Raw genomic sequence first — 22,318 nt, forward strand, 5'->3', positions numbered from 1 at the left:
TATCAGCCTGCTGTTTATTCATGATAGTCACGGTCATTATTTTGGTATTAATTAAATACTGTCTCTTTCTTTTTCTAGAGAAAATGCTGGCATTAAATGAGCAACAAATGCCATCATACTTCTGAACAAAAAACGTAGATGCAAAATATTCTCTCTCTCCATGGTATTAGTTGCATCAAATACACATGGATCAAAACAAAAATCTTCCTAATTCGTCAAACCACCTTCTCAATCATGCAGTGTAAAGCTGGTTAGCAGGAAAACAGAACGAAAAAATCCTGGTTTTTCAGATCCCTGTAGTCTTCTTCTGTTGCGTCCAGAACCAGGAAAGTGGTCACTTGCTGTTGTTTCATTTGTGCTCTGACTGTTTCCAGTGTCCAAACCACACAGTGTGCATGGGCATCTCAGTTAGGGATGCATCAGCACGTGTGTTGTTATCACCATGACATTCACATGCACTGCCTCTTGTAGGAACTCTGGGGTGCTGTGAGGAAAGCCTTACCTTACAAAGAGAACAGTGAGCCTCCAGAAAGACTCTTCCCAGCTGGGTCCTGGCACCACATCTGCACACAGTGGTAACAGATGGTGAGGGAGTGTCACATTGAGTGTGAAGTGGAACTCCAAATCAGCAGCAGTCACCAGTGTGAGCTCACGAATTACCCATGAAGATGTAAAGTCAGGAGTGAATCTGCCAGGAAAAACAGAGGTGGTATTACTTTTCCATTGTTGGGCTGAATTTTATTTTCTGAAGTCACACTGATACCAAAAAAACAAATAATATGATGATGACAACAACAACAATAATAATTATGAAAACTAATTTAAAATTATTTGCCAATAATTTAATGGAATTCTTAAAATTACTGAAGTATTGCCTCACTATTAATATGAAATATTAATCTATTCATCTAATAATATCAGTTTAGTAATATGAAATAATATGATTTAATAATATTTTTTAAAGCACATTTGAATAATGTGTCCACTGTCTCCTTAAACAGTGCAGGTGGAATTAGGTCATCTTAAACTGTCAAAATATGTGGGTTCATTATGACTCTTCAAAATACTCTTATTACTGTGACATGTTTTCCTTTTATCAAGGAAATGCACACGATCAACTCAGGTTAATCAGCAAAAGCACAGCTGTCCAGCATACAGCGAGCATGATTTCAGAAAGGGCCAGGTACTCGGGTACAAAGCTGGAAAAAGATACAGAAAGCAGAAGAAACAGCAGATTTGTCCCTCCTTCCACTTCCCTGACCCATGTCATTATTCTACTTGATTGCTAGAAGGTATAACATGCCTTTCCAATCAGTAGAGGTGAAATTTGTTGTATGGGAAACCATGGTTACTTTAATACAGTAACATTACTTTTGCTTAAGTCACAGTATCTTTCACACAAGGATTGTTTAAAAAGTTTAAAATCAGTTTTAGACTATGTGTAATGTTGGGAAAACATGACTAGATTGTGGTCAGGCTACTTGGAACAAACTTAAGAGAATAACAAGCAAATAAAAAATTGTGCCAACTCTTCTGTTTTAATTTATTACTTCATAATGCACTGATAAAAGCGTGTAGGCTGCTTTTTAAAAATAATGGGTCATATTAAGAACCAATATTATATTATCCATTTGTTAGTGTTATCCTGAGGGAAACGCTTACTAAATTTCTATCCAAAATTTTGTGTGTGGTATGCTATCGGAGTGTCTGTTTCTGAAAGTAATTATTTCAAATTTCCACTTCAGTTATTTTGTCAACAAATTTGTTAGTGCTTACACAATGCTGATCTCTCGTGATGAGTTCTGAGCCAGGAAGAATTCCTGACAGTCCAATACTTCAAATCCATATCCTTGGCAACTGTAACCATTGATTTTCATTGATGAAATTGTTATAGGAAGAGGCCCAATATTCTCTACTTTGAAGTTCTTCGTTATGGATAAAATTTGCTTGCTGTCTTTCAGTTCTTAAAGGAAAAAAGAGAGCAATCATTTTAAACTGCATAAACTATTTTCTTACATTCATAAATACATTGCTATTTTCACTTACAATTATATTAAAAAAAAAAAAAAGTGACCAAGATTTAATACAGACTGTTCTGCAGTAGTGTATTTCTAAAACTTTTTAAAACTATTTTCAGTCAGAGTTTTGACAAAACAGAATCTACACTTCTCATGGCCAAGCTCTTCAGCTTTTACCATTCTGTTCAGGGAACACAAATGTTCTGTATCAGTACCAGTGCACAGCAAAGCAGCCAGCTGCACAACCAGAGACCTGTGTCTCCGTACTCACGTCGTCTGCAGTCCATCAGTGTAGCTTCTGGCACCTTAAATCGAAGGGATCCTCCTGCCCCAGGGAGTCTTCCCCCTACTTTAAGCAGTTCTTTGGCTCCAAAGCCTTCCACGCTGACCACATCCAGAATGGTTAAGTTGTTTCTGCCATGAAATAAAAACCAAGCAATCAGCCACTAAAGCACAAATTAAGTCTGCAAAATCCCTGCTTTGCTCTCTAGGTGCCAAACTAAGCCAACAATGTTTCAGTAACAGAATCAGCAGCCAAACCTAGACAGGTTTCCCCTAAACAGACACAGGATCATTCCAGAATCAGCCACTAGTGAATTTCACACAGTGAAGGAGCAAGTTTTGCAACAAGTGGCACTAGATAACAACTGTGCCACCTAGTAAATATGGTTGCTTCTTCAATAAACTCCATTTTCCTACAAAGATAACCAATATTTGGCTCCATAAAAGAGTCACCAGATCCATAACTCCTATCATTATAAAGTCAGGTTGAAAATAGCAAAGCCATGCAACGTGTTTCTCTCTTAACTTAAACTGCCTCAGTACAGTAATATGCATTTTATAACACTCTGACCACATATCAAGAAAATTAACAACTGAGACATCAGGCACAAACACACTTAACGCAATTTTTATTAAACCAGAGGTATTCCAACTTTGAAATTTTGACCATTTGTCTACTTGCCAGGACTTTGTAAATTCATTTACATTGAGTTGCTTGATTCTAACAACTAAACTTGGCTTACCTGATTAAAATAAGGGAAGCTACTCTTTTGTAGTCAAGAGGTGTAAAAATTACACCAACTTTTCTGGTTTCCAGTGGCTGTAAACTTAACCAAAGTGTCTCAGAACTGCATTTCTTGCTGATGAGGTCCTCTTGATGTGCATTCTGTTAAACAAAAAATGCACTTCTTACTCACAGAAAACATGTGTTTAAAGATGTCAATAAAGAAAGCACTGTATCACTACTTAGCACCACATAGAATATTTTTGGCAATGTGCAGAAACTGCAAACTAACTTATTATACCGAAATCTTTCCTTTTGACAACATAAAACATCAGATAAGATTGTTTATTTGAGCAGAAGTTCATATTACTGCACTTATATGAGGACTATATTACTTCATTATTCAAAACAGCTTTTATTTGCTCAGATGGAAAAGAAATTGTACAGTGTCTTTCATATTCAAGGAATCCTGAAGCACTGCACAACACAAGAACTGACAGTGTACTGATTGCACAGGGAAATGTGGCAACCATTATATCCTCAGTGCATGACTTACAACCTGATTGAAGTGAGAAAGGGACTGCTGGCAAATATGCCGATCATTTGGGTCACTGGAAAGAAGCCAAAGAGAATTCTCTACTGTATTAATTGAAAACCAGAATGACCAGCAGTTCACTTAGGGTGGAAATAATGCAATTTTTTAATTTTATTTTTAATACTGTTGTTTATTCTTTCTGCCTTTCAAAAATGAAAATAGCCCTATAACTTGCTCTTCCAGAACTGGGGGTCCCCTCTTAGAAAGGGGTGATCAGATACCTATAGCAGTCAAAAAACCCATAAACACTCCAAAATGGGTTCTCACTTGGTTGTTTCTCAGTTTATGGGTGATGTACTAACAGCTTTTCTGATCTTTTTCAATTCAAAGTATTTTTATTCTTAATCTATTTTACAAAAAATAACACACAAAACCTATCAGAACCTGAATTTAATAGTCAGCATTTATTAAAAGAAAGCCATGTGTAACATTTGCAAACTTCCCCATGTCACTCCCTACAAAGATGAGCCTAAGAATTCCCTGCACATAAACTGACTAGGGAAATAATGACCAAAGCAAAAACTTAAAATATTACGGACTATTGATTTTGCTAACAAGGCAAGCTCTCTCTCACATGTGCTGAAAATATATCTAACCATGCTTGTTCCCTATAGCTCTTCAAACCTAATGAAAAACATGTATTGCACACACTGACGTGAAGATCTACAGCTATTTTTCCATTTGGCCAACTGTGTAGGACTGAGGAAGCTCACGCCTACCCCTGTGCTACCTACCTTCCCTTTTTCAGAGTGTGCCTACGGGCTAGGATTTAAGAACTGCTGTCTCCTCTCTTTTACAACAATGCTCACAACTGTTGCCAGAAAGAAAAAGTCAGCTCTGATTAGCGTGGCAAACATACTCTTTTCTTTTTACAAGGTATAAATATTTCATTAAGATCTTAAAGCATAGGTACAGAAACCTGTATCTACACCGGGCATTAAAGATGAAGCTGCAGCATGCCCAAACAGCAAGGAAAATACATTAATTGTGGGCTTTTGCACAAATCAGAAGTCTTAAGAAGAAATTCTCCAGGTATTCTGGATAGTACTCTGGTCACCAGAATATGCCAGCATCCCTGATACAGCATTTTCTCAGCTGTCCGTAACACACCTCAGGCTTTAGGCACAGCTCAGCACTGGTGTGCCACGGACACATGTCACCACACTCATGCCAAAATTCAGCAATGGGAACCAGAGAGAACCATGACATTTCAAACCTGAATCCAGAAGCTGAAGCTGAGATGTAGAATTCCCATCTCCTCCTCCCTTGAAGTACCCAACACTGCTTCTCTCTACTGAGAAGACAATCAACCAGCTCCTGACATCACTGACTCCACAGCCTGACACTTCATGGTCAGCCTGGAGCCAAGGGTGAAGTCCCAACAACACATCCACACCCTTGCAGGCAGGCATGCATGCACTTGCTCCCTACAGCTGTATTCAAAACTGACACAAATCCTGAAAATAATTAACTGCAAAGATATAAACCTGACGAAGAACCAAGAAAACACTGTGAAAGTGCTTTAAATTGCTCTTGGGAAGAACCCAGAAGTAGCATAGCCAGAAAAACCTTTCTCTAGTGTGTCAGACCACTTCCACCAAAATTAGACATCTTACCCTGTGAGAACATTCATCCATTAACCTGAATTCAGTGGTTGTGAAATTAATAGCTTGCACATTTATGCCGAACCTAAATAAACCAAAACAAAAAGTTAAGCACTTGAAACCCATAATGTCAGAACTGCATTGACTTATTTTTACATGCTGGCATCTCTTCTTAAATAAAGACTACTTCTACAATTGCATTTTGGCAGTGTGAAATATGGTGGAAACGTGGGTCTGCATTTCAACAGAATACACTACAAATCAGTTTTATGTAGATTCCACACATTTGGAAAACAGGCAAATGGCTGGGCATTTCAGTGTAGAATATTGTAAAAGATCACAATCAAGAAATAGAATTTCTAAGCCACACAAACAAACTCCCCAAAGCTCTTTCTGCTCACATAACTGTTAAGAAAAAAATCACCATTAAACCTCCTATAATTTAGTCAAATATCCCTCTTTCTGCTCATTATTTGTTTGGAATAAATTCCTTTTTTCCATCACAAAATTTGCAAATCAAATTCACTTAAAACAATTGATTTTTTTTCCCAAATGCAAACTATAAGCATTTGACATTAGGTATTAAAAACTGACATAAGAAAACCAACACATAAAATGTGGATTATAGTGGACTAATAGATCTTCAGTCACCAAACTGAAAACTCCTTTGTCACAACTGTCTATGACATTAGCTTAAAAAGAACCAGTTAAGGGATGTGATTTCTGGTGAACTTAGAAGATCTGCAGAAACAAAAGTGTGCAAATACAGAGAAAATGTAATTGCAAACCACTAGAAAGAGTCTATGTGGAAATAATATTTAGTATGCAAATTAACAGATGCAGTTATTAATGTGCATATATATACATAGTCATATATATGCACATGCATGTACCTATGTAAAGAAATGAGGTTAAGGAAGCAATTACACAGAGAATGGGACCCCAAACAAGCAAGTTACACCTAAGAACAGGAGTAATCCCACTGTCTCTAATCACACAGTCCTACCAACTATAACATTTTTTCAAAGGTAAGTGTGACAGGGCTTGTTTTGGTGAACTTCAGCTCGCTCACCAGTTCCCTTTTTTGTTCATCTAACTCATCTCTAGATTTCTCATTAGATAATTTCAACTCTAAAACAGAAAGACTAAAATATCTAAGCTATTTACTTAGCCGACCCTAGACATTTATGTTGAGGTTGCTCCCTCTGGACCTGCATTTTTCTTCCCGATTCCTGTTTCCTCTTCAACCATGGGTTATTACCTATGAAAAGGCTAAGAAGAAAACTTTTCCTGCTAGGATGGTTGTAATACCTTCTTTTCACTGATCTGTCTACAAACTATAGATAGCAACTAGCACTGCAAGGAGATGCACGACCCAAACTCTGTACATTGTTCACCTCACCAGGGCAGCTTGCACTAAGCCTCGGATTCTAGAAGATTACCAACTATAATTTGCTTAAAACATGTTCAATTTGTGTTTTATCAATGATGAGGGTACATTACAAAGACATGCACCACACAGGGAGCTGCCCTGAACATGGCTGTATCTTTCAAAATAGGCCATAACATAATCCCCACCTAAGTTATGCTTTGAAAAACTAAATAAAACCCAGTCAGTAACAATCATAAGGCATGGCAAATAAGATATTTTAAAAGGGAAAACAGTATCCTGAGACAGTTATTACCATTTGTTCAGCAGACTCAGTGAAGCTTGGGGATCAGGGTAGTAAGAAAGAGGCAGAAGCTGCAACGTAACTGGGAAGGATGAAGGGTTTCTTAGTACGAAATATTTTACCTAAATAGTTTGGAGGGGAAAAGAAAGAGTTAATAAACTACATACTTAAAAACTGGTTGGTAAAATAATTCAGCACTGGCAGTACAATCTGTATTTTTAAGGGACTTCAATTTGGCTTCTGTCTCAATGCAGTATCATCATACATGCACATAACTGCATGTAACAGTAGGACACATCACCTCGATGTCATAATTTGTAAAATCAGCTAAGAATGCATTTTGAACCACGTGTACAAAAATATAGCCTCCGCCCCCCCAAACAACCCTTTCATTTGGCTTTTGATTTATACAGGCAGATGTGAACAAAGCCTTGCACAGAAGAAAGGGAAGTTAGTGAGGTGGCACCCTTTCTTATATAAGTTTGAATGCAAGCAGGTTATAAAAATTTCTGTAATGACAAACAATTAAATTGGACAAATGGAATATTAAGGTAATTCACAATATGTGCATATGAAAAATACTTCCATATGACTGGTTCTGGCCTAGGCTAGGTTAGTAGAGACCTAAATCAGACAAACAAGAAAGAAATAACTGTCAGTGTGGCTGGAAGACACACCGCTCTGCAAGTGTGTTGTGTCTCTTATAAGTGTTTTACACACTTTTGTTACACAAGGCAGTGGCATGAGGAAGGCCATCCTGTATGGCCGTACATCACTGACAACACACCCTATCCCTAGTCCCGTGTTCAATTATTTTACCACAAGTATGGAGCTTATACAATGAACACATGGGAAGTTTTAACAATTACAAAAAATGATTGGTAAAAACCTACACTCTTTTACTCTTCTCCCTGTAATAAAGGACAACTAGGAAGCCAGAAAACTTAACAAAGAGCGAAAGGGGTACAAATTTAGTGTTTTAACTGAGATCAAAACACCAGTTCATATGCAGTATGAAAATGCTAAGCAGCACCAAATATTAACCACAGACTTTGTTATTTACACAAGCTAAACATACATGAACTCTGAAAAAAGTGCAGTGACAACCATCCTCACCATACTACTTTTAACAGCTGTGGCATTGAAGTTGAGTGTAAGGCCAGGCTCTGTAGTCAATCGTGGCAAGAAAAAGGCAAAGGATTCCTCTTCAGAGTTCTTCTGCTGAGTAAAGCGAGCCGATCCTAAAATATTTCTCCTGCTTTATTGGCAAAAGCAGAAAATTTAATTAGTTTATTTTTTTTCTTCCAAACAAAGAACGACAACAAGATGATTTGCCAGGACCTATAATTACATCAACTTATCTTTCCTTGAAAATGGTCTCTACAAAATAAAGTTCATAGAGCTCTAGCCTAGTAGCAGAGAGCCAGCATAGCTTCTGTGTATGTAGGCCAGGGACTAAAAACCTTGAAAGCCACTCAAAGACCCTGAGAAGACTGCTATGCAACCTGTTGATGAAGGACTCCTGCAACTCCACAAATGAGCTGGTAAAACATGCTTAGACTGCTTTCATGCCAGGTAGCCCTGGTGAGATAACTATAGTCAGAATATTATTTACATTCTAGGCTGAAAAGCTCACTTGTGGCTGGCAGTGCCTTGAAATGAAAGCTGGGGGTGTTCTGAGGTGCTCTGAAACTCCACGTGCTTCAAGAGAACTAACTTAAGTAGAAAATGGTCCAAAATGTTTTTTTCTATTTAAGAATACTTCAAAACAGAAATATTCTCTCTCACAATATTGAATTAAGAACCTCAACAGATTCTGTACAGACCTGCATGCTTCCCCACGTCTTATTTTTTGCCATCTTTCATAAAGGTCACTTGCAAGCTCAGAATCCACGTCCCAGGCAGAACGGTCCAGAGAGAGACTCTTCTGCCAAAGCAGATTTGCTGAAAGGATAACAGATTTTTCAGATTTTACAGAGATAATATTTGCTCCTTCCATCAATCTACTTCTGATCACGAGTAATCAGGACCTGCAAAACCAGACCCAAAACAAAAAAGGCAACCCACTTTTCCCCTCCCAAGCGAGATTATGCAAGGGTATATACACCATCTTCCATATCAGATTTGCTTAAAGAAATACATCTGCAAAACCAAAGTAACTGGATATGCAAACAAGAGAGTGGGTATCGCACAGGCTGTATCTGCTCCAGTAAGTCCTTTTTACTGCTGCTATTTCTAATAGAGGCCATTGAAGAGTAACCATGTTATCAGTAGCCTACACAGTACTTTCCACTGATGGCAGTAAGGTATCAACACAATAAACTACACAGTGGTACAAAATTATACTAGCATGGCACAGCAGGGAATAGAAAAATTCCCACAGTTTGGCAAAAACAGTCTTTTCATTTTAGCTTTTCTTCTAGACGCTGATCATTTTCTCAAATTCTTCTTAATATGGATTGCAAGGCTTTACATCAGTCTAAAGATCAGTGCATTTTAGAAAGTTACATTCATATTGGTTCAAGCATTTTCACACAGCAGAAAGTAGTTAGAAAAGCAAATTTTTTTAGAAAGAAAACAAAAATTACTTATTTTGAAATTGTATGTTGTTTATTTTACAATCCTTAATGTTTAAAGTAATGAATTGAGATTGGCAATTACTGGAATAATCCACCTACAACTTCTTTAGGTCAGTACGCTTACGCCCATGCATTACCCATTTCTGTTTAACAAATACTAGCATCCTAAAGCAGAAAGCAGAATACCTGTATGCACAGATCTTATAATGTGTATAATTAGAATGAAAATAAAGTAAGCAACAAGGATTTGGTTGTATCAGCCATATTCCTTCATTGAGATTTAAAACAAAAACAAAACAAAATTAAAAACAAAATAAAACCAAACACAACCCCCCCCCCAAACAAAACAAAACAAAACAAAACAAACAAAACCCCCACAAAACCAAAAAACCAACCAACCAACCAAACCACCAAAAAAACCCCACCCCAAACATTTGCTTGTAGGATATGTACCTTAGCATGCAATTGTTTCAGTAATTGTTCAAGTCCCACATTTCTGTATGTCACCTCAATTCTCCTTTTCATATCTGACTGACTACTACTGCCTTCCTCATATCCTCACTCAAAAAGACATTTCAGGAAATGTCATCTTGAAAACATTTCCAGGAAAGCACTCAAACATTTAAAGCCTATGCCAGCTGCCTTCTGAAACTCCTTACTGCATAGAGAATAAAAAAACACCATACTGAATCAGCTTTTAACAGGTTCAACATTCTTTAGGCAGTATCACGCCATGTAATACCTATTGCTGTATTTTGGTAAATGCCAGCCAGGTACTTAAAACAGCTCCCAGCATTATAGTATCTGAAGAGAAGATTCCTCAGTTGCAGAAAATATGAGACCCCCTTTTTTCTGTTTCATATTATCATATGATAATATGTGTTAAGGATGCTGTCTTATAAGCCTGATAAACCATCTTTTGCTGATATGTATGGAATTATTGCTGTGGGAAAAAGATAAAGAGAAGGGCTTCAAATTTAACTCTGGATACAGGCAGACATTGGTCAACTTTTTTGTGTGTTTTTCATCAAAGAATTCCCAGGATCTGGGCCCAGGTTATGCACATTTTCTAATAACTTTGAGTTAGTGGGCAGTTTTACCATTCTACCTCAACATCTCTTGAGAAAATGAGTATGAAGATAGAAAAGGGCAATACATCACCAATACGAACTTCTAGGAGAGTCTTAAATAAAAGTTTCAAGACAGAACAACACCTTAGCACGTGCTATGAAATTAGATGTCTGAAATACTGTACCATGTACTCAGTGCCCTCAGGCACTTAAATACTCCCAGAAAAGTGGATGTTTTTAAAAAAACATACAACTAAATACTTGCATGAACAATCCTAATATTCTCATTACAAATCCTGGTATATAAAATTTATTTTCTACAATAAAACTACTGTCAGATGCCAAAAAAGCCTTAGACAAGCCTACCTGAATCAGACTTTCCCAAGTAGCACTGAATATCACAGTGGGCAATTGCTTCAAAATTAAGATCTCCCTGCTGGAAAAACAAAACAAAAAGATGACACAACAATAGAACAAATTCCAGTTTCTCAGTGCATGATTTTGTAGAGTCAAATAAGATAATTAAGGCCTTGGATTAAAAGACTTAAGTGCTAAGAAAACAATAATTCCACCGCTGTTCAACTCTGGGGACTTAACTTCTCAAGCTACAGAAAGGTTTAACAGAGTGGTCTGGTACTGAGCTTTTCTTTCAGGACTAAGAACAGATTTCCGGCCTGAGAGAGACACTGCTGTAGCTGGGTTTGCAGTGCTTAACAGTAATTCAACACACAATTGAACACAATACCTTGGACACAGTCGAATATATCTGCAGAGGTATTTCAAACATCACTCCCACATTTGTGGACAAACAAATACTAGAGAGCACATTCGTTACAGTGTCTTTCACACTGAGCTTCAAGGAAAATACATTCCAGCAGCCTGGAGGTAGTGTCAGAGGTTCAGCGAAGTTCAGAATCTGAAAAGAACCAAATAACAGCCAAATTAAAATTGGTACAGCACTTTTCTGATGCAGGTGGTACCTTGAAAAACAAACTGTCTCATCTTTTGACTTATTGCTGTTACAACATGGTCATATGGGCTCATACCTGATCCATACAGTGTGCACTTATGCAAATCTCAATATTAAAACATAGAAAGAACCATCCAGATATCATGTGCTTATTCATAAACTAGATTTGCCTGATTTGAACCAAGCAGTTGTGCCAGTAAATTATGGGTTTTAAAGCTCATCTATGCACTACAGGCTTCCATTATGAAGAAATGCTGAATCCTAGAGAGCACAAACACACATATTCAACAATTCTGAGAACAGAGAATGGTCTGTAATTTGATGCATCTGTAGCTGCAACTCAAATGAAAGAACAGTTGTCAATAAAACAATACAAAAGTAAGCTGGACAGTGAATAATGCCTCTTGAGACAGCAACCTAATAGTTACAGATGTTAATAAACTTTTATTTTTAGCTGATTCCAACCAGCTCTAAGAACACAGAGTTTTTCAAAGAACCTATTTTGTATGTCAAAGGTCCATATCTTTAAATCAAAGACAAAATATTGTACAAAGAAGGAATAAAGTTTACCTTTACTATGTTCTTTGTTTCTCTGGCTATGAAGACCTCATTCAATTCAATGCTGAAGTAAAAATTATTTGTAAACCATATGGACCAATATCCTGAAGTATTATGATGTGGTTCTATATGAAACAGTGCTGCAGAAGGATCTACATCAAAATACCTGTAAGTAAATACAGAAAAAATATAAATACATGGAGTGCACAACAAGTGGTCTATACAAGAGAAGATACCATGGCATTCTTGTATGATGAGGCTCTTCTAAGTTTTTCTGGGGAAGAACAAAATTATTTATTTGGGAATAATTACATAAGAGAGTAAAAATTCACAAGAACCATGTAAAAGAGACAGGTAAAGTATCTACCCTTTTGTTACACTATAGTACAACATTGCCTATTGCTTTGTGATACAGCAGGCTGGATGAAATTGACAAAAGACGACTGAAGCAAGATAAAACTTTATAAAAAAATTATTGTTTTAAATGTGACAGGTCCATTTTGGCAAATGACACAGCAACAATAGGAAGAAGCCTCTTCACTGACCTTGGAATCACAGAATGACAAAGGAAGTTTACTTAATCTTTTAAAAGTAAGGTACAGTATTTTCATTACAGTATCAGTGAACACTAACAAAAATCCACTGTCAACCTACCCTTCCATAACAGGACAGAAAAGACAGGCTTTGAGTGTTGTAGTGCCTTTCAAAAGATTGTTCTTCTTGCTGTCAGAATAAAGACTTTCACTGTCACAGGATGCAGCTGGGAAAGAGCAGACACACGAAATACATCAGAATATCCACAATGACTTTCAAGTAAAGATCTGCAAGAACACTAACAAGGGGAACCACTGCTGGTGAAATCCTCACACAGGTGAGTAGAGCATTTTAACTGACTAAGACTCAGTCTTTACAGAAGTTTCACATCTTGCCTTAAGAAGCATTCATGAATGCTAAACACCTTCAAAAAATACACAATAAGGCTGTGAAGAGCAACCTGACCAATTTTACCCATGTGTCATTGGCACAGCATTCTTACTAATCAGAGCACACTGCCACCATTTAACAAATGAAAACCTGCTCTGAAAAAGAGAATCATTTAACATTCCTTCTTTCTTATTATTCATCCATGTTTTCCCTGGGAAAAACATGTCTCAATGTCATTGCGAAAGGAGCCTGTTTCATAAATGTTTCATAAATGTTTAAAGTCTGTACACTGCAGTCTAGCGGTCAGAACAGGAAACAGGCTGGAGTCAGGAATGCTTAAATGCCAGTCTCTGCTCTTCCACAAACATGTCTGGATTCAGGCAAACCTCTTCAACGGCCCTGCCAAGAAATGTCATAGAAAATGCCACCCAAGCACAATAGCCTTTTAGAAAACACATTTGAAACAAAAAACCCCATAAACTATAAAAGTATGTTGAAAAAGCATATTCAATAATTATGCTTATTGTAAAATCAGCTAACATTTTAGCAACTGGTTTCTTCCCCTTTTTCAAGCATGTACAGCTTAGAGCCTTCAACCAGCGTAAGAGGACCACATATACACAAAAAGGGTGGAAACTATTAGCAAAAAGAATTCATCCTCTTTCTCAATAAAGTCTAGACAAGTTGATTTTTAGACCTTTCAGGGTCTCTGCTGAAAAACACTACCCTTTTTTCAGCAATCAAATCCTATTCAATCATATTCTCTCTAAATATATGTAACCTGTACCTTTACAAGAAACAGAAGCAACTTTTGTGAAGTTAGTAGATGATGAGGATAGCAGTACTGGCTCAAACTCCACAGGTGATGTGTCTTTTTGTGACAACTGCCGTATTTCCTGCATGAAGAAAAGACAAATTATTTTTGTAGCAGTACTACCATTATTAGTGTTGCAGCTCCTGTATTGTCTCTCTTCTTGTCAAATTTGCATGCTACCATCTGCCATTTTCTCGTATCTTCCAAATCAACACATGAATTTTTATTCAAGTTAACAGTTCTTACATCTTAAAAAAATCACTGAACTACAACATGTCATCTCAAGGATCTATTATACATTTGGGCACACTTGAAGAACTTTGAAGTGTGACATTTGCCACCAGAAAAATCAATCTGCTATTAGAGAAAGCTAATTCTCTAATCAAATTCACCACCCTAAATTACAACTTCCTGACACCCACAATTACCTGTATACGCACAAGGCTGTTTCCAGAATGCATGATATACACATCTACTGATGAATGACCTGTCCAAAAGAATAAACACCAAGGTAAGTTTGCCAAGGACAGAAACACTTGTTTTGTCAGACACTCATACGAGAAGCAATCTCAATTTAAATTTTAAAATCTTTGTGTGACAGATACCCTTGTAAAAAGGAGGTACTATTCACATCTTTGAGCTGGCAAACGTTTGAGAGAAGAGTAAAAATCCACTCAAAAAGATTTTTTCACCACAAACACACAGGCAAGCTTCAACAGGCAATCTTCATTATCCCCTAAATGTTAGATCACACACAACTTCTCCCTCCTAGGGGCAGGGAGACAGGAGTTAACAGCTGAAGGGAAGAAGAATGGCTGTTGATGAAGTAAGTTTCTAAGGGCCAGTCTATCAATAGCAGGAGAGAGTCCAGTAAAAACTGTTCTGTAACATACATAGCTGAACAAGATCCTGGCTCGCCTGCTTTAAAATGCAAGCATTCCCAGGAAATAATACGAAGCCGGATTCAGCACTTTGGGCTCAAATCAGGAATGGTCCTATCACCTGGCAGGTAGCAAACTATTGCCTAAAGCAACAGGAGATAGGGGTAACACAGCCTTCACCTGCTGGTAAGGTGGTACAGCTATGTTGGGGAACCACCCTTAGTCACTGGCAAAGCCATGTTCCCATCCGCAGGCCACAGGGAAGATGTAGAGGACCAAAAGAAGGGCAGCAGGACAGAATAAGAGATGACCACCATACTACGGTCCTTCCACAAGGAAGATAACTCGAGGTTTTGCCTTTGCTTATGCTTGTATTAAATCCGTGTATGCAGGCTGACATGAAAGGACATTCTCCCACCTGACCAACCATGATTTCTACTAATGTGTGTGCTTTGCTCAGCTGCTTGAAAGCAAGACTGCTACTGCCAGCTTCCAAAAGAGGGTTCAAGATGTTGATTATGCGCTCCACATACCCCACAGCTGTTCAAAGCACATACTCCTCTTCAGCCTTTCCAGCTGGTTAGTTCCCCTGCGCAGACCATGCCTACCTGCCGTCCTGCTCTAGGTGCTAACTTTTCACCAACAGCCAATCCAAAGGGCTCACAGGACCAACCTCTAGCACAGACAGGACTTCAAACTGCACCATATTTAACAGAAGACAACTCTAAAAGATACTTCTAGTACTTCAACCATCGAAAATGTTAGCAGTGAGCACCCTTGACAGAACAGATGGGAACAATTTTCTAGCAGCATCAGAATAAATGTACATCCACAACTCAACAGAACAAAGCCCTGGCATCTCACTGGCAGGGAAATACAGTGGGTATTTCAGTTTCAGCTCTATGAAATACCGCATCACAGAACAAGCACAAGGGAAACAGTACATATAGTAGACATTTTGTGTATACTGTATCTATTGTCTTGTGACTAGATTTTGAAATGTGTTTCTCAAAAGACATAAAGATCATGCTCCTTTTCAACAAGTATGTTAAAAATATTATTTTAATCTGGATTCTTAAGCAGTTTCTTCTTCTCCAATCAGAAAGGAAAACTGGCAGAAATGTCTATAAAAAGCTATTCTAATAGACTGGAAGGCTCTATAAATAATTTAAAATCCCCTGGATTTAGAGGATTTGCAGCATAAAGAAACTGCAAAGAGTTGATTGTCTTGCCTGTGGAATTCTAGCTTACAAGAACAAACGATGTGCACAGCTGTATTACCTCATTACCCTACTTTCCATAACGGCCACTATCCCCAGTACTGTATAAACCACTCTGCCTTCACAATCCCATTATGGTCAATTTAATTAATGGGAAACCAGAAATGCAGTTGTAGAATTCAAAGGACCATGTCATCTTTCTATACTATTTAAGCAGATGTATAAGCATGGGGTAATAAGGAATGAAAAAAACTGCTTGCGATAACTCTGCCCAACATAAATTCTCTGCAAGCTGTGTTAAACTGAACTTACTTGGTTTCCCTTATTTGTGAAATTAAGCTGTCACTGAATTTGATTCAATTCAGGATGTCAAACTACAGATTATGTATAAAACCAAGTTGAATTACACTTAACAGGTAGATTTAGCACTTACCTGAGGTCTTTGTTCTTTCCATTGCTACATAAACTACAAAAAGATTCTCCAGTAAGTATTGTCTGTGCTCCACAAAATCTTGCTGGGCATTTTCCACTCTTACTGTTAAGCTCATTTCTAGCAGCATTGAGTCATCGGACATGAAACAGCAATTCTGGAGGGAGACAAAGGCATATGGTGTGTGTGTATGATGGGGGACAGAAAAAAAAAATTCACTACACTAAGGAACTTTGAGAAATTAATCAAAGGTATTACCTAAGAGACAAGGTTTCCAGCACCAAGTGCTGGCAAAACAGAAGTAATTAGGACCTTTGCTAAAATCTCAGCAGAAACTAAACACACTGCAGGTACAGAGAGCACAGCAAAAGCAAAGACAAAAACAACTTTAAAAGACACTGAACCTTGAAAGAATGCAAATTTATAAACTGTCTTAGTCAGTCTCACCTCAGGGACTGTAAAACAGTTTCCTTTGTTAAATCCTCTGCCTTCAACAAAATGTGCCATAAACAGACTGATGCATGTGTCTTAATGGTAGGAAGACAGTTCATGTTCACTGGTCTGTTTACAGTTAATTTTTCCAAATCCTGTGCTTTCTCTCCATTTCTCACTGAAGTAATTTTAAAAAAACAAACATACATGTACCATTCTTCATAGAAAACACTGTTGTCTGGCTAGAATACTTCAGAAAAATACAAATAGGATCTTATTTCCATCTGTAAGTAGTGGCTGCTGTTAACACAGCTAAGTCATAGCAACTACAAAGACACAGACACTATTTCACAAAAAAAATTAAAGCCAACAAAGCAAAATAGAACTAGACAATCAAGACTGAACAACATTAATTAGTCCTGCATCAAACCACAAAGGTCACTAAATTCAGGCTCTGATGCCCTATCAGGAGGACTAATTTGCTCAGGAAGGAGGATGAGGAAGAGAAAACTGCCAAGTAAAGTGCTCTCAGAAGTGCAGCAAAACACTTCCAGCTAATCTCAAGTGGCACAAGCAAGTACAGCAGGAGTGGGGAAGCGCCTGAGGATGGGAGCTCACACAGCATCAAAGAGACCCTCAGCACCTGAAATGGCTGCCAGGAGCAGGAGGAGGCTGACATGGAGCCTGGAGCACAGGCACGGCGTGCTCTTGGGAAGCTACGACCAAAGGGCAGAGAGCCACACTCCACACAGCCTCCAGCACCTCAAAGCACTGTGCACCACAAGAACCAAACGGGGAAGTGAAGCAGCACAGGAATCCTGCCATGTGCAATGTATATTCCATACAGGAATACAGCTATGGAGCCTGGGCCTCATCACTCCTGGGGAGAGACGTGCTGCTGGTCACAGCATGGCTCTGAGCCAGCACACCCACAGCGTGATGGCTGAGCAGCACCCACCCACCCACCCTGTAAGGGCACCTGAGGAGAGATGGAAGAGAACTCGGGGGGCACTGCCCAGGACAAGGAGATGCCACTGCCCTGAAGGCTCAGAGCTCTGGGAAGGGCACCTCTGCTAACACACTCACCCCTCCTCAGCTCTGCCCAGCACCATGGCCGCCCTCAGGCCCGCCTGAGAAACAGCCCAGGCTTCAGCCTCACAGCTCACTGACCACTTCTCACTCTGACCAGACACTTGTGGAAAGTTTCTGGAGTGAAGAAATTACAGAAATCAAACCATTTTTGTGCCCTACGTCAGAAGTACAATACCTTCACATCAGAATGCTTGTTGGACTGGTTTTGGTTTGGTTTTTTTTGGGAGGTTTATGAGATGGTGGGTATCTTTTTCATCTCCTTGTCTCCTAAAGATTTTAGTGTGATACTTGTGACAATTTTTTCAGGGGATACATTTTTATAAAAGCACAATTCCCCATTAAACTGACACAATGAAAACTGCAGTTTGCTAAAACTTCTAGAGCTATGGAAAGTGTCCCTCTAAGCTTGGCTTAAAAGAAGACTCATATAGATATAAAATAATAATAAAACATACCTTAACTAGCTGATATGTGTCATTAGGTAAACTGCATTCAAGGTGAACCCGTAATAGACTGGCATTCATAGTTTCTGTCTGTAAGAAAGAAAAGTGAAGAAAACATGAAACACATTGCTTCAAATGTTATATAAATCCAATTCACATACCATAATTTATAGATAATAGGACTACTTCCTCATATACACAACACAGCAATTTTTAAATTAATTCAATTACTCTGTACAGTAGTCCAGTAATCAATCTCTGAATCTCTGGACTCCATCAACATCTACCTACTTAGCAAACTCTTATTACACATGATTATTAAATATTTATACAGCATCAGCATGAGAACTCTTACAGATTTTCTTAGGCCATATTCAACAGGGCCTTTGTGTGCAAAATAAAAGCTTATTTCTTTATTTTCTGTGTATTTTCTTTGCTGATTGGATACTGAAATACAGTATCTAGGCCAAGAACATAATGCTTCTTGGACATGGTCTGATACATAGGCTTCATGCCAAAATGGACAGACAGAAAATACTTGTTTTGCCCTTTTGTTGACTAGAATGGGAAAAGAAAAGATGACATTGACTGTGCCAGCTTGTAAAGCACTCAAACATCTAATGGGGCAACAACACTGACAAAGCCAAGTATAGTTCATGAAAGCTATCTGGAAATCTGCACTGCCAAATTACTGCCACAAACTGCGCAGCAGTTTGATATATTGATATATTTGATATATTGATATATATATTTGATATATTGATATATATATTCAGCAATATATCTTGATTCTGAATTAAATTTAAAAAGAACCCCAAAAACGACAAAAAAAGCCAGAATCAGAATGGCAGACCTGTCACTCCGCCAGTGCCTTTCTTACAGCCAGATTTCATGCTGATTTTGAGGCTGATGTGGAACCCTCAGCCTCCGTTTCACCTGCGATACTGAAATATCTGAGATGGGTATCTGCAGGCTCAGGTTTTTGAAGGTGTTGATGAAACTGACTTGAAACAATTTCAATAATTTGGTGCTGAAAAGCAAAACTGAAGAAACTTTTGAAGGTATCTGACACTCTAATTCATACCTTTTTAAGGACAGGAAAAAGGGGAGAGGCAGAGAGATTTAGCACATGTGTGGCATTTCAAGGGGTCCAGTTTTATAAAAGCACTGCCAGAAGGAAGCCAATATTTGCATTCCCAATTCAACAGGACTTCATACCAAAATGAGGGAGGCTGCACACAAGAGGGCGATGTAGCCCCTGCAAAGGTGGCTAGTGGCACCTGAAATGCTGTCCCCAAACACAGCTTTATGGAAGATTCTGCAAAACCCCTGCAAGGTCCTTTCTTTTACAGACGTTTTTGTCCCTATCAGATTGTGAGAGCAAAAAAACCTCCACATGGCTGCTAGTGGAGTTTTAATAAGGCAGTAAGATTACAACTTTGCAGGTCATTTTCTGATCAGATAAAACTTGATGCTTAGACTTCCTTTCCAAGTGCTTCTTGAAAAAACACTACTGCTTTCATGGTTCTAAATAAGGATTTGTTAGTCCTTATTTAATGCCATTGTCACTTAAAGTAATATGTAATATCATTTAAAGTAATGTCATCTAATGTAATTTAAGACCCCACACCACTATTTTAAAAAAATCAGCTACATCGTATTTTCCCAGCCTTTGTTTTTCTTGACCTGGCATAGATCTAACATGGGAACTGCTGTCACCTTAAAATTGAAGCTTCTAATGTACAGAGGGGGGAAAAATGCCACTGGGCTGTATTTACTGTTGATCTGTTTTCTAGGGGAAATTTTTATTTCTTTGTGAAGCTATCTTCAGAACAGGAAATGCATTTGCATTTCTCTAAGGCAGACAATAATGCATAACTGTCATGCCCTATATCTTACAGCACCAGCAGGATGGCTCTGAGTTAACCCTAAAGAGAAGATACTGCATCTGAGAAGAAAACACTGTCAGAAGCAGAGTTTCCAATCAGACAAATTCAAGACCATCTCCCAACAGTGCAAGCACTCAGTTTATACTGTAAGTATCACTGCTAATGAATCAGAGCAGAGAGCTGAGTTATGCAGCCAATGTTTGTACCAGAGGCAAATTGAAAAGGAGAGGCACAGCATGGAAATCTCAAAAAGACCACTGCAAAGCACTGCCTCTTAATCACCTGGAGCCTCTATTTTGTATTAGGTACTCAGGCATACATACCTGAATGTACATACACAATCAGCAGTCATAAATCTTGTTAGAACTGAACAAAGACAGCTGATAGAAGCCACACAAATTAAATTCTTGACAGCTTTGGTAAGTTCTCAAGTTTAAATTTTAAAGAAATAAGAGGCCTCTTTAAATTAAACCCTAAAAAGCTGAACCATCCATCTGGTCTGCAAGGAGCCCCACTCCTGACAAAGGGCTAGGATTCTCACTGGGGACAGCAGAGAAAGCAATTATTTAGAAAACAATTCATCCATAAATGAGGTCTCATCATATGTGGCACTCGAAACACTTTTTGATATATTCTTGCATCATTACCAGGACTGTAGCGTTCAAATCACTTCCTGGACGTTTCGCTACAGTATTATTCAAAAAGAACAACATTGAACAAACCTCCCCTTCTTCCTGGAGGCTGAGCCCTCAAAGTTCCTGGCCTGGCCTGGCCCTGAAGTGGTATTTCCACTATGAATGGTGTTAATAAACTGTCCCTGTAATAATGATTCAGCAGTTTCATCAGTTTTTGGAAGGCAGTTATCAGGATAGCACACCAAGAAAGCTCTGCTGTCTTCCTTCCCTCCCTCTACACACCTAAGCACGACACTTGGACATGTTTGCTTCTCTGATCCTCTGCCCACCAGAGCAAAACATAGCTTAAGGAGTGTTACATTCCTGCCAGTACTTGCAGTATTTCCCAAGCTGTCAGTTCATAAACTTTGAACTCCTCTGGGAAGTCAGCAAAGCGGTATCTGTTTCTCCTAAGATAAGACCCTCCACCCTGCATGCCACTCCTCCACTGACATTTCCACCATCCTGAACTCAGCCAGGCAGTGATGTAGCTGCCCTCTTAGTGCTGTCCAAACACTAAACAATGCCAAATACCCGGCAACTATAGCAAAGACTACACCCAGAAGCTGCGTAAACAAAGATGACCTACATGGGCTCCACCATCTGTTACAGCTTAGTGGTAACTAGCCACTGCTGAGTGGCCACGTGGACCTACTACGACTTCACAGTGTGGGGGGACAGTTCCTCTTTCCTCCCAAAGAGTGAGCCATGAACCCAGAAATCCTGGGATCCAGGACAACAGGCAGAGCATGCCAATCCCAACCCTTCAGAAGCTGAAATGCTGAAAAGGGTAACAAAGATGGAGATACTCAACAGTAAGAAAGGCAAGTTTGCGTTTTTCTTTTCTGATGAAGCACAAAAGTTTCTGCTAATAACCATGTGGGAATGAAGGAGAAAAAAGAAAGGCCTTTGTGCTTTGCCCATTAAAAGATAAAAACAATACACAAAATCCACGGGAGTTCATTTTCCACAAAAAATTCAAACACAAACCTGTTGCTTATTGCATGTCCAATAGAAACACTACCATAAACCTCCATCTATAATCCCCAGGTATACGTTGTATTTCCAACACAAAAAGCCTATAATGGCACAATTTTACCCATACCCCTATTTACAATTCTGGCCTTCAAAATAAATTTTTGCAAATTGAAGAACCTATAAAAGAGCCATTTTTGTGAAGAAATGGACAGCCCATTACCAAAGATACTACGGAGCATGGACTCCTCAGCTTGGCAAAGTGAAAGTTGAAAGTTTTGATGCCACCTACAAATGGTTCTGAATATAAGCATCAGCAGCAGGAAGAGTCACATAAATTAAATGTGCATCTCTATATATAAAATGGCCACAAAGCAATTTAAACTGGAAGTCAGGTGTAGGTTTCCAATCATCAAAGTAGTAAGTATTTGGGGTAACAAGGCCTCCAGCAGCTCTGGTAAGTCACTTTAC

The 22,318-nt window shown here is 38.6% G+C and overlaps 1 protein-coding gene across 7 annotated transcripts in view; it reads right to left on the bottom strand.

The window, feature by feature from the left end:
• Positions 1-22,318, bottom strand: part of TMEM131L (transmembrane 131 like) — a 79,839-nt gene that overhangs the window by 16,846 nt on the left and 40,675 nt on the right. For 4 of the 7 annotated variants that reach the window (XM_066317695.1, XM_066317693.1, XM_066317696.1 and 1 more), the window contains 16 exons: positions 18,322-18,399; positions 16,346-16,499; positions 14,240-14,298; positions 13,785-13,893; positions 12,728-12,833; positions 12,086-12,239; positions 11,291-11,461; positions 10,912-10,981; positions 8,723-8,840; positions 8,013-8,154; positions 6,909-7,018; positions 5,236-5,308; positions 3,044-3,186; positions 2,290-2,432; positions 1,777-1,963; positions 503-688 (listed from right to left, as the gene is read on the bottom strand). In XM_066317695.1, coding sequence (XP_066173792.1) covers positions 503-688; positions 1,777-1,963; positions 2,290-2,432; positions 3,044-3,186; positions 5,236-5,308; positions 6,909-7,018; positions 8,013-8,154; positions 8,723-8,840; positions 10,912-10,981; positions 11,291-11,461; positions 12,086-12,239; positions 12,728-12,833; positions 13,785-13,893; positions 14,240-14,298; positions 16,346-16,499; positions 18,322-18,399 — 2,003 coding nt within the window. Of the gene's footprint in view, positions 1-502; positions 689-1,776; positions 1,964-2,289; positions 2,433-3,043; positions 3,187-5,235; positions 5,309-6,908; positions 7,019-8,012; positions 8,155-8,722; positions 8,841-10,911; positions 10,982-11,290; positions 11,462-12,085; positions 12,240-12,727; positions 12,834-13,784; positions 13,894-14,239; positions 14,299-16,345; positions 16,500-16,789; positions 16,953-18,321; positions 18,400-22,318 lie in introns of those variants that run through there. The other 3 variants (XM_066317700.1, XM_066317694.1, XM_066317699.1) reach the window with 2 other exon arrangements.

The sequence above is a fragment of the Sylvia atricapilla genome, chromosome 4 (assembly GCF_009819655.1).
Source record: "Sylvia atricapilla isolate bSylAtr1 chromosome 4, bSylAtr1.pri, whole genome shotgun sequence".
NCBI lineage: Eukaryota > Metazoa > Chordata > Aves > Passeriformes > Sylviidae > Sylvia > Sylvia atricapilla.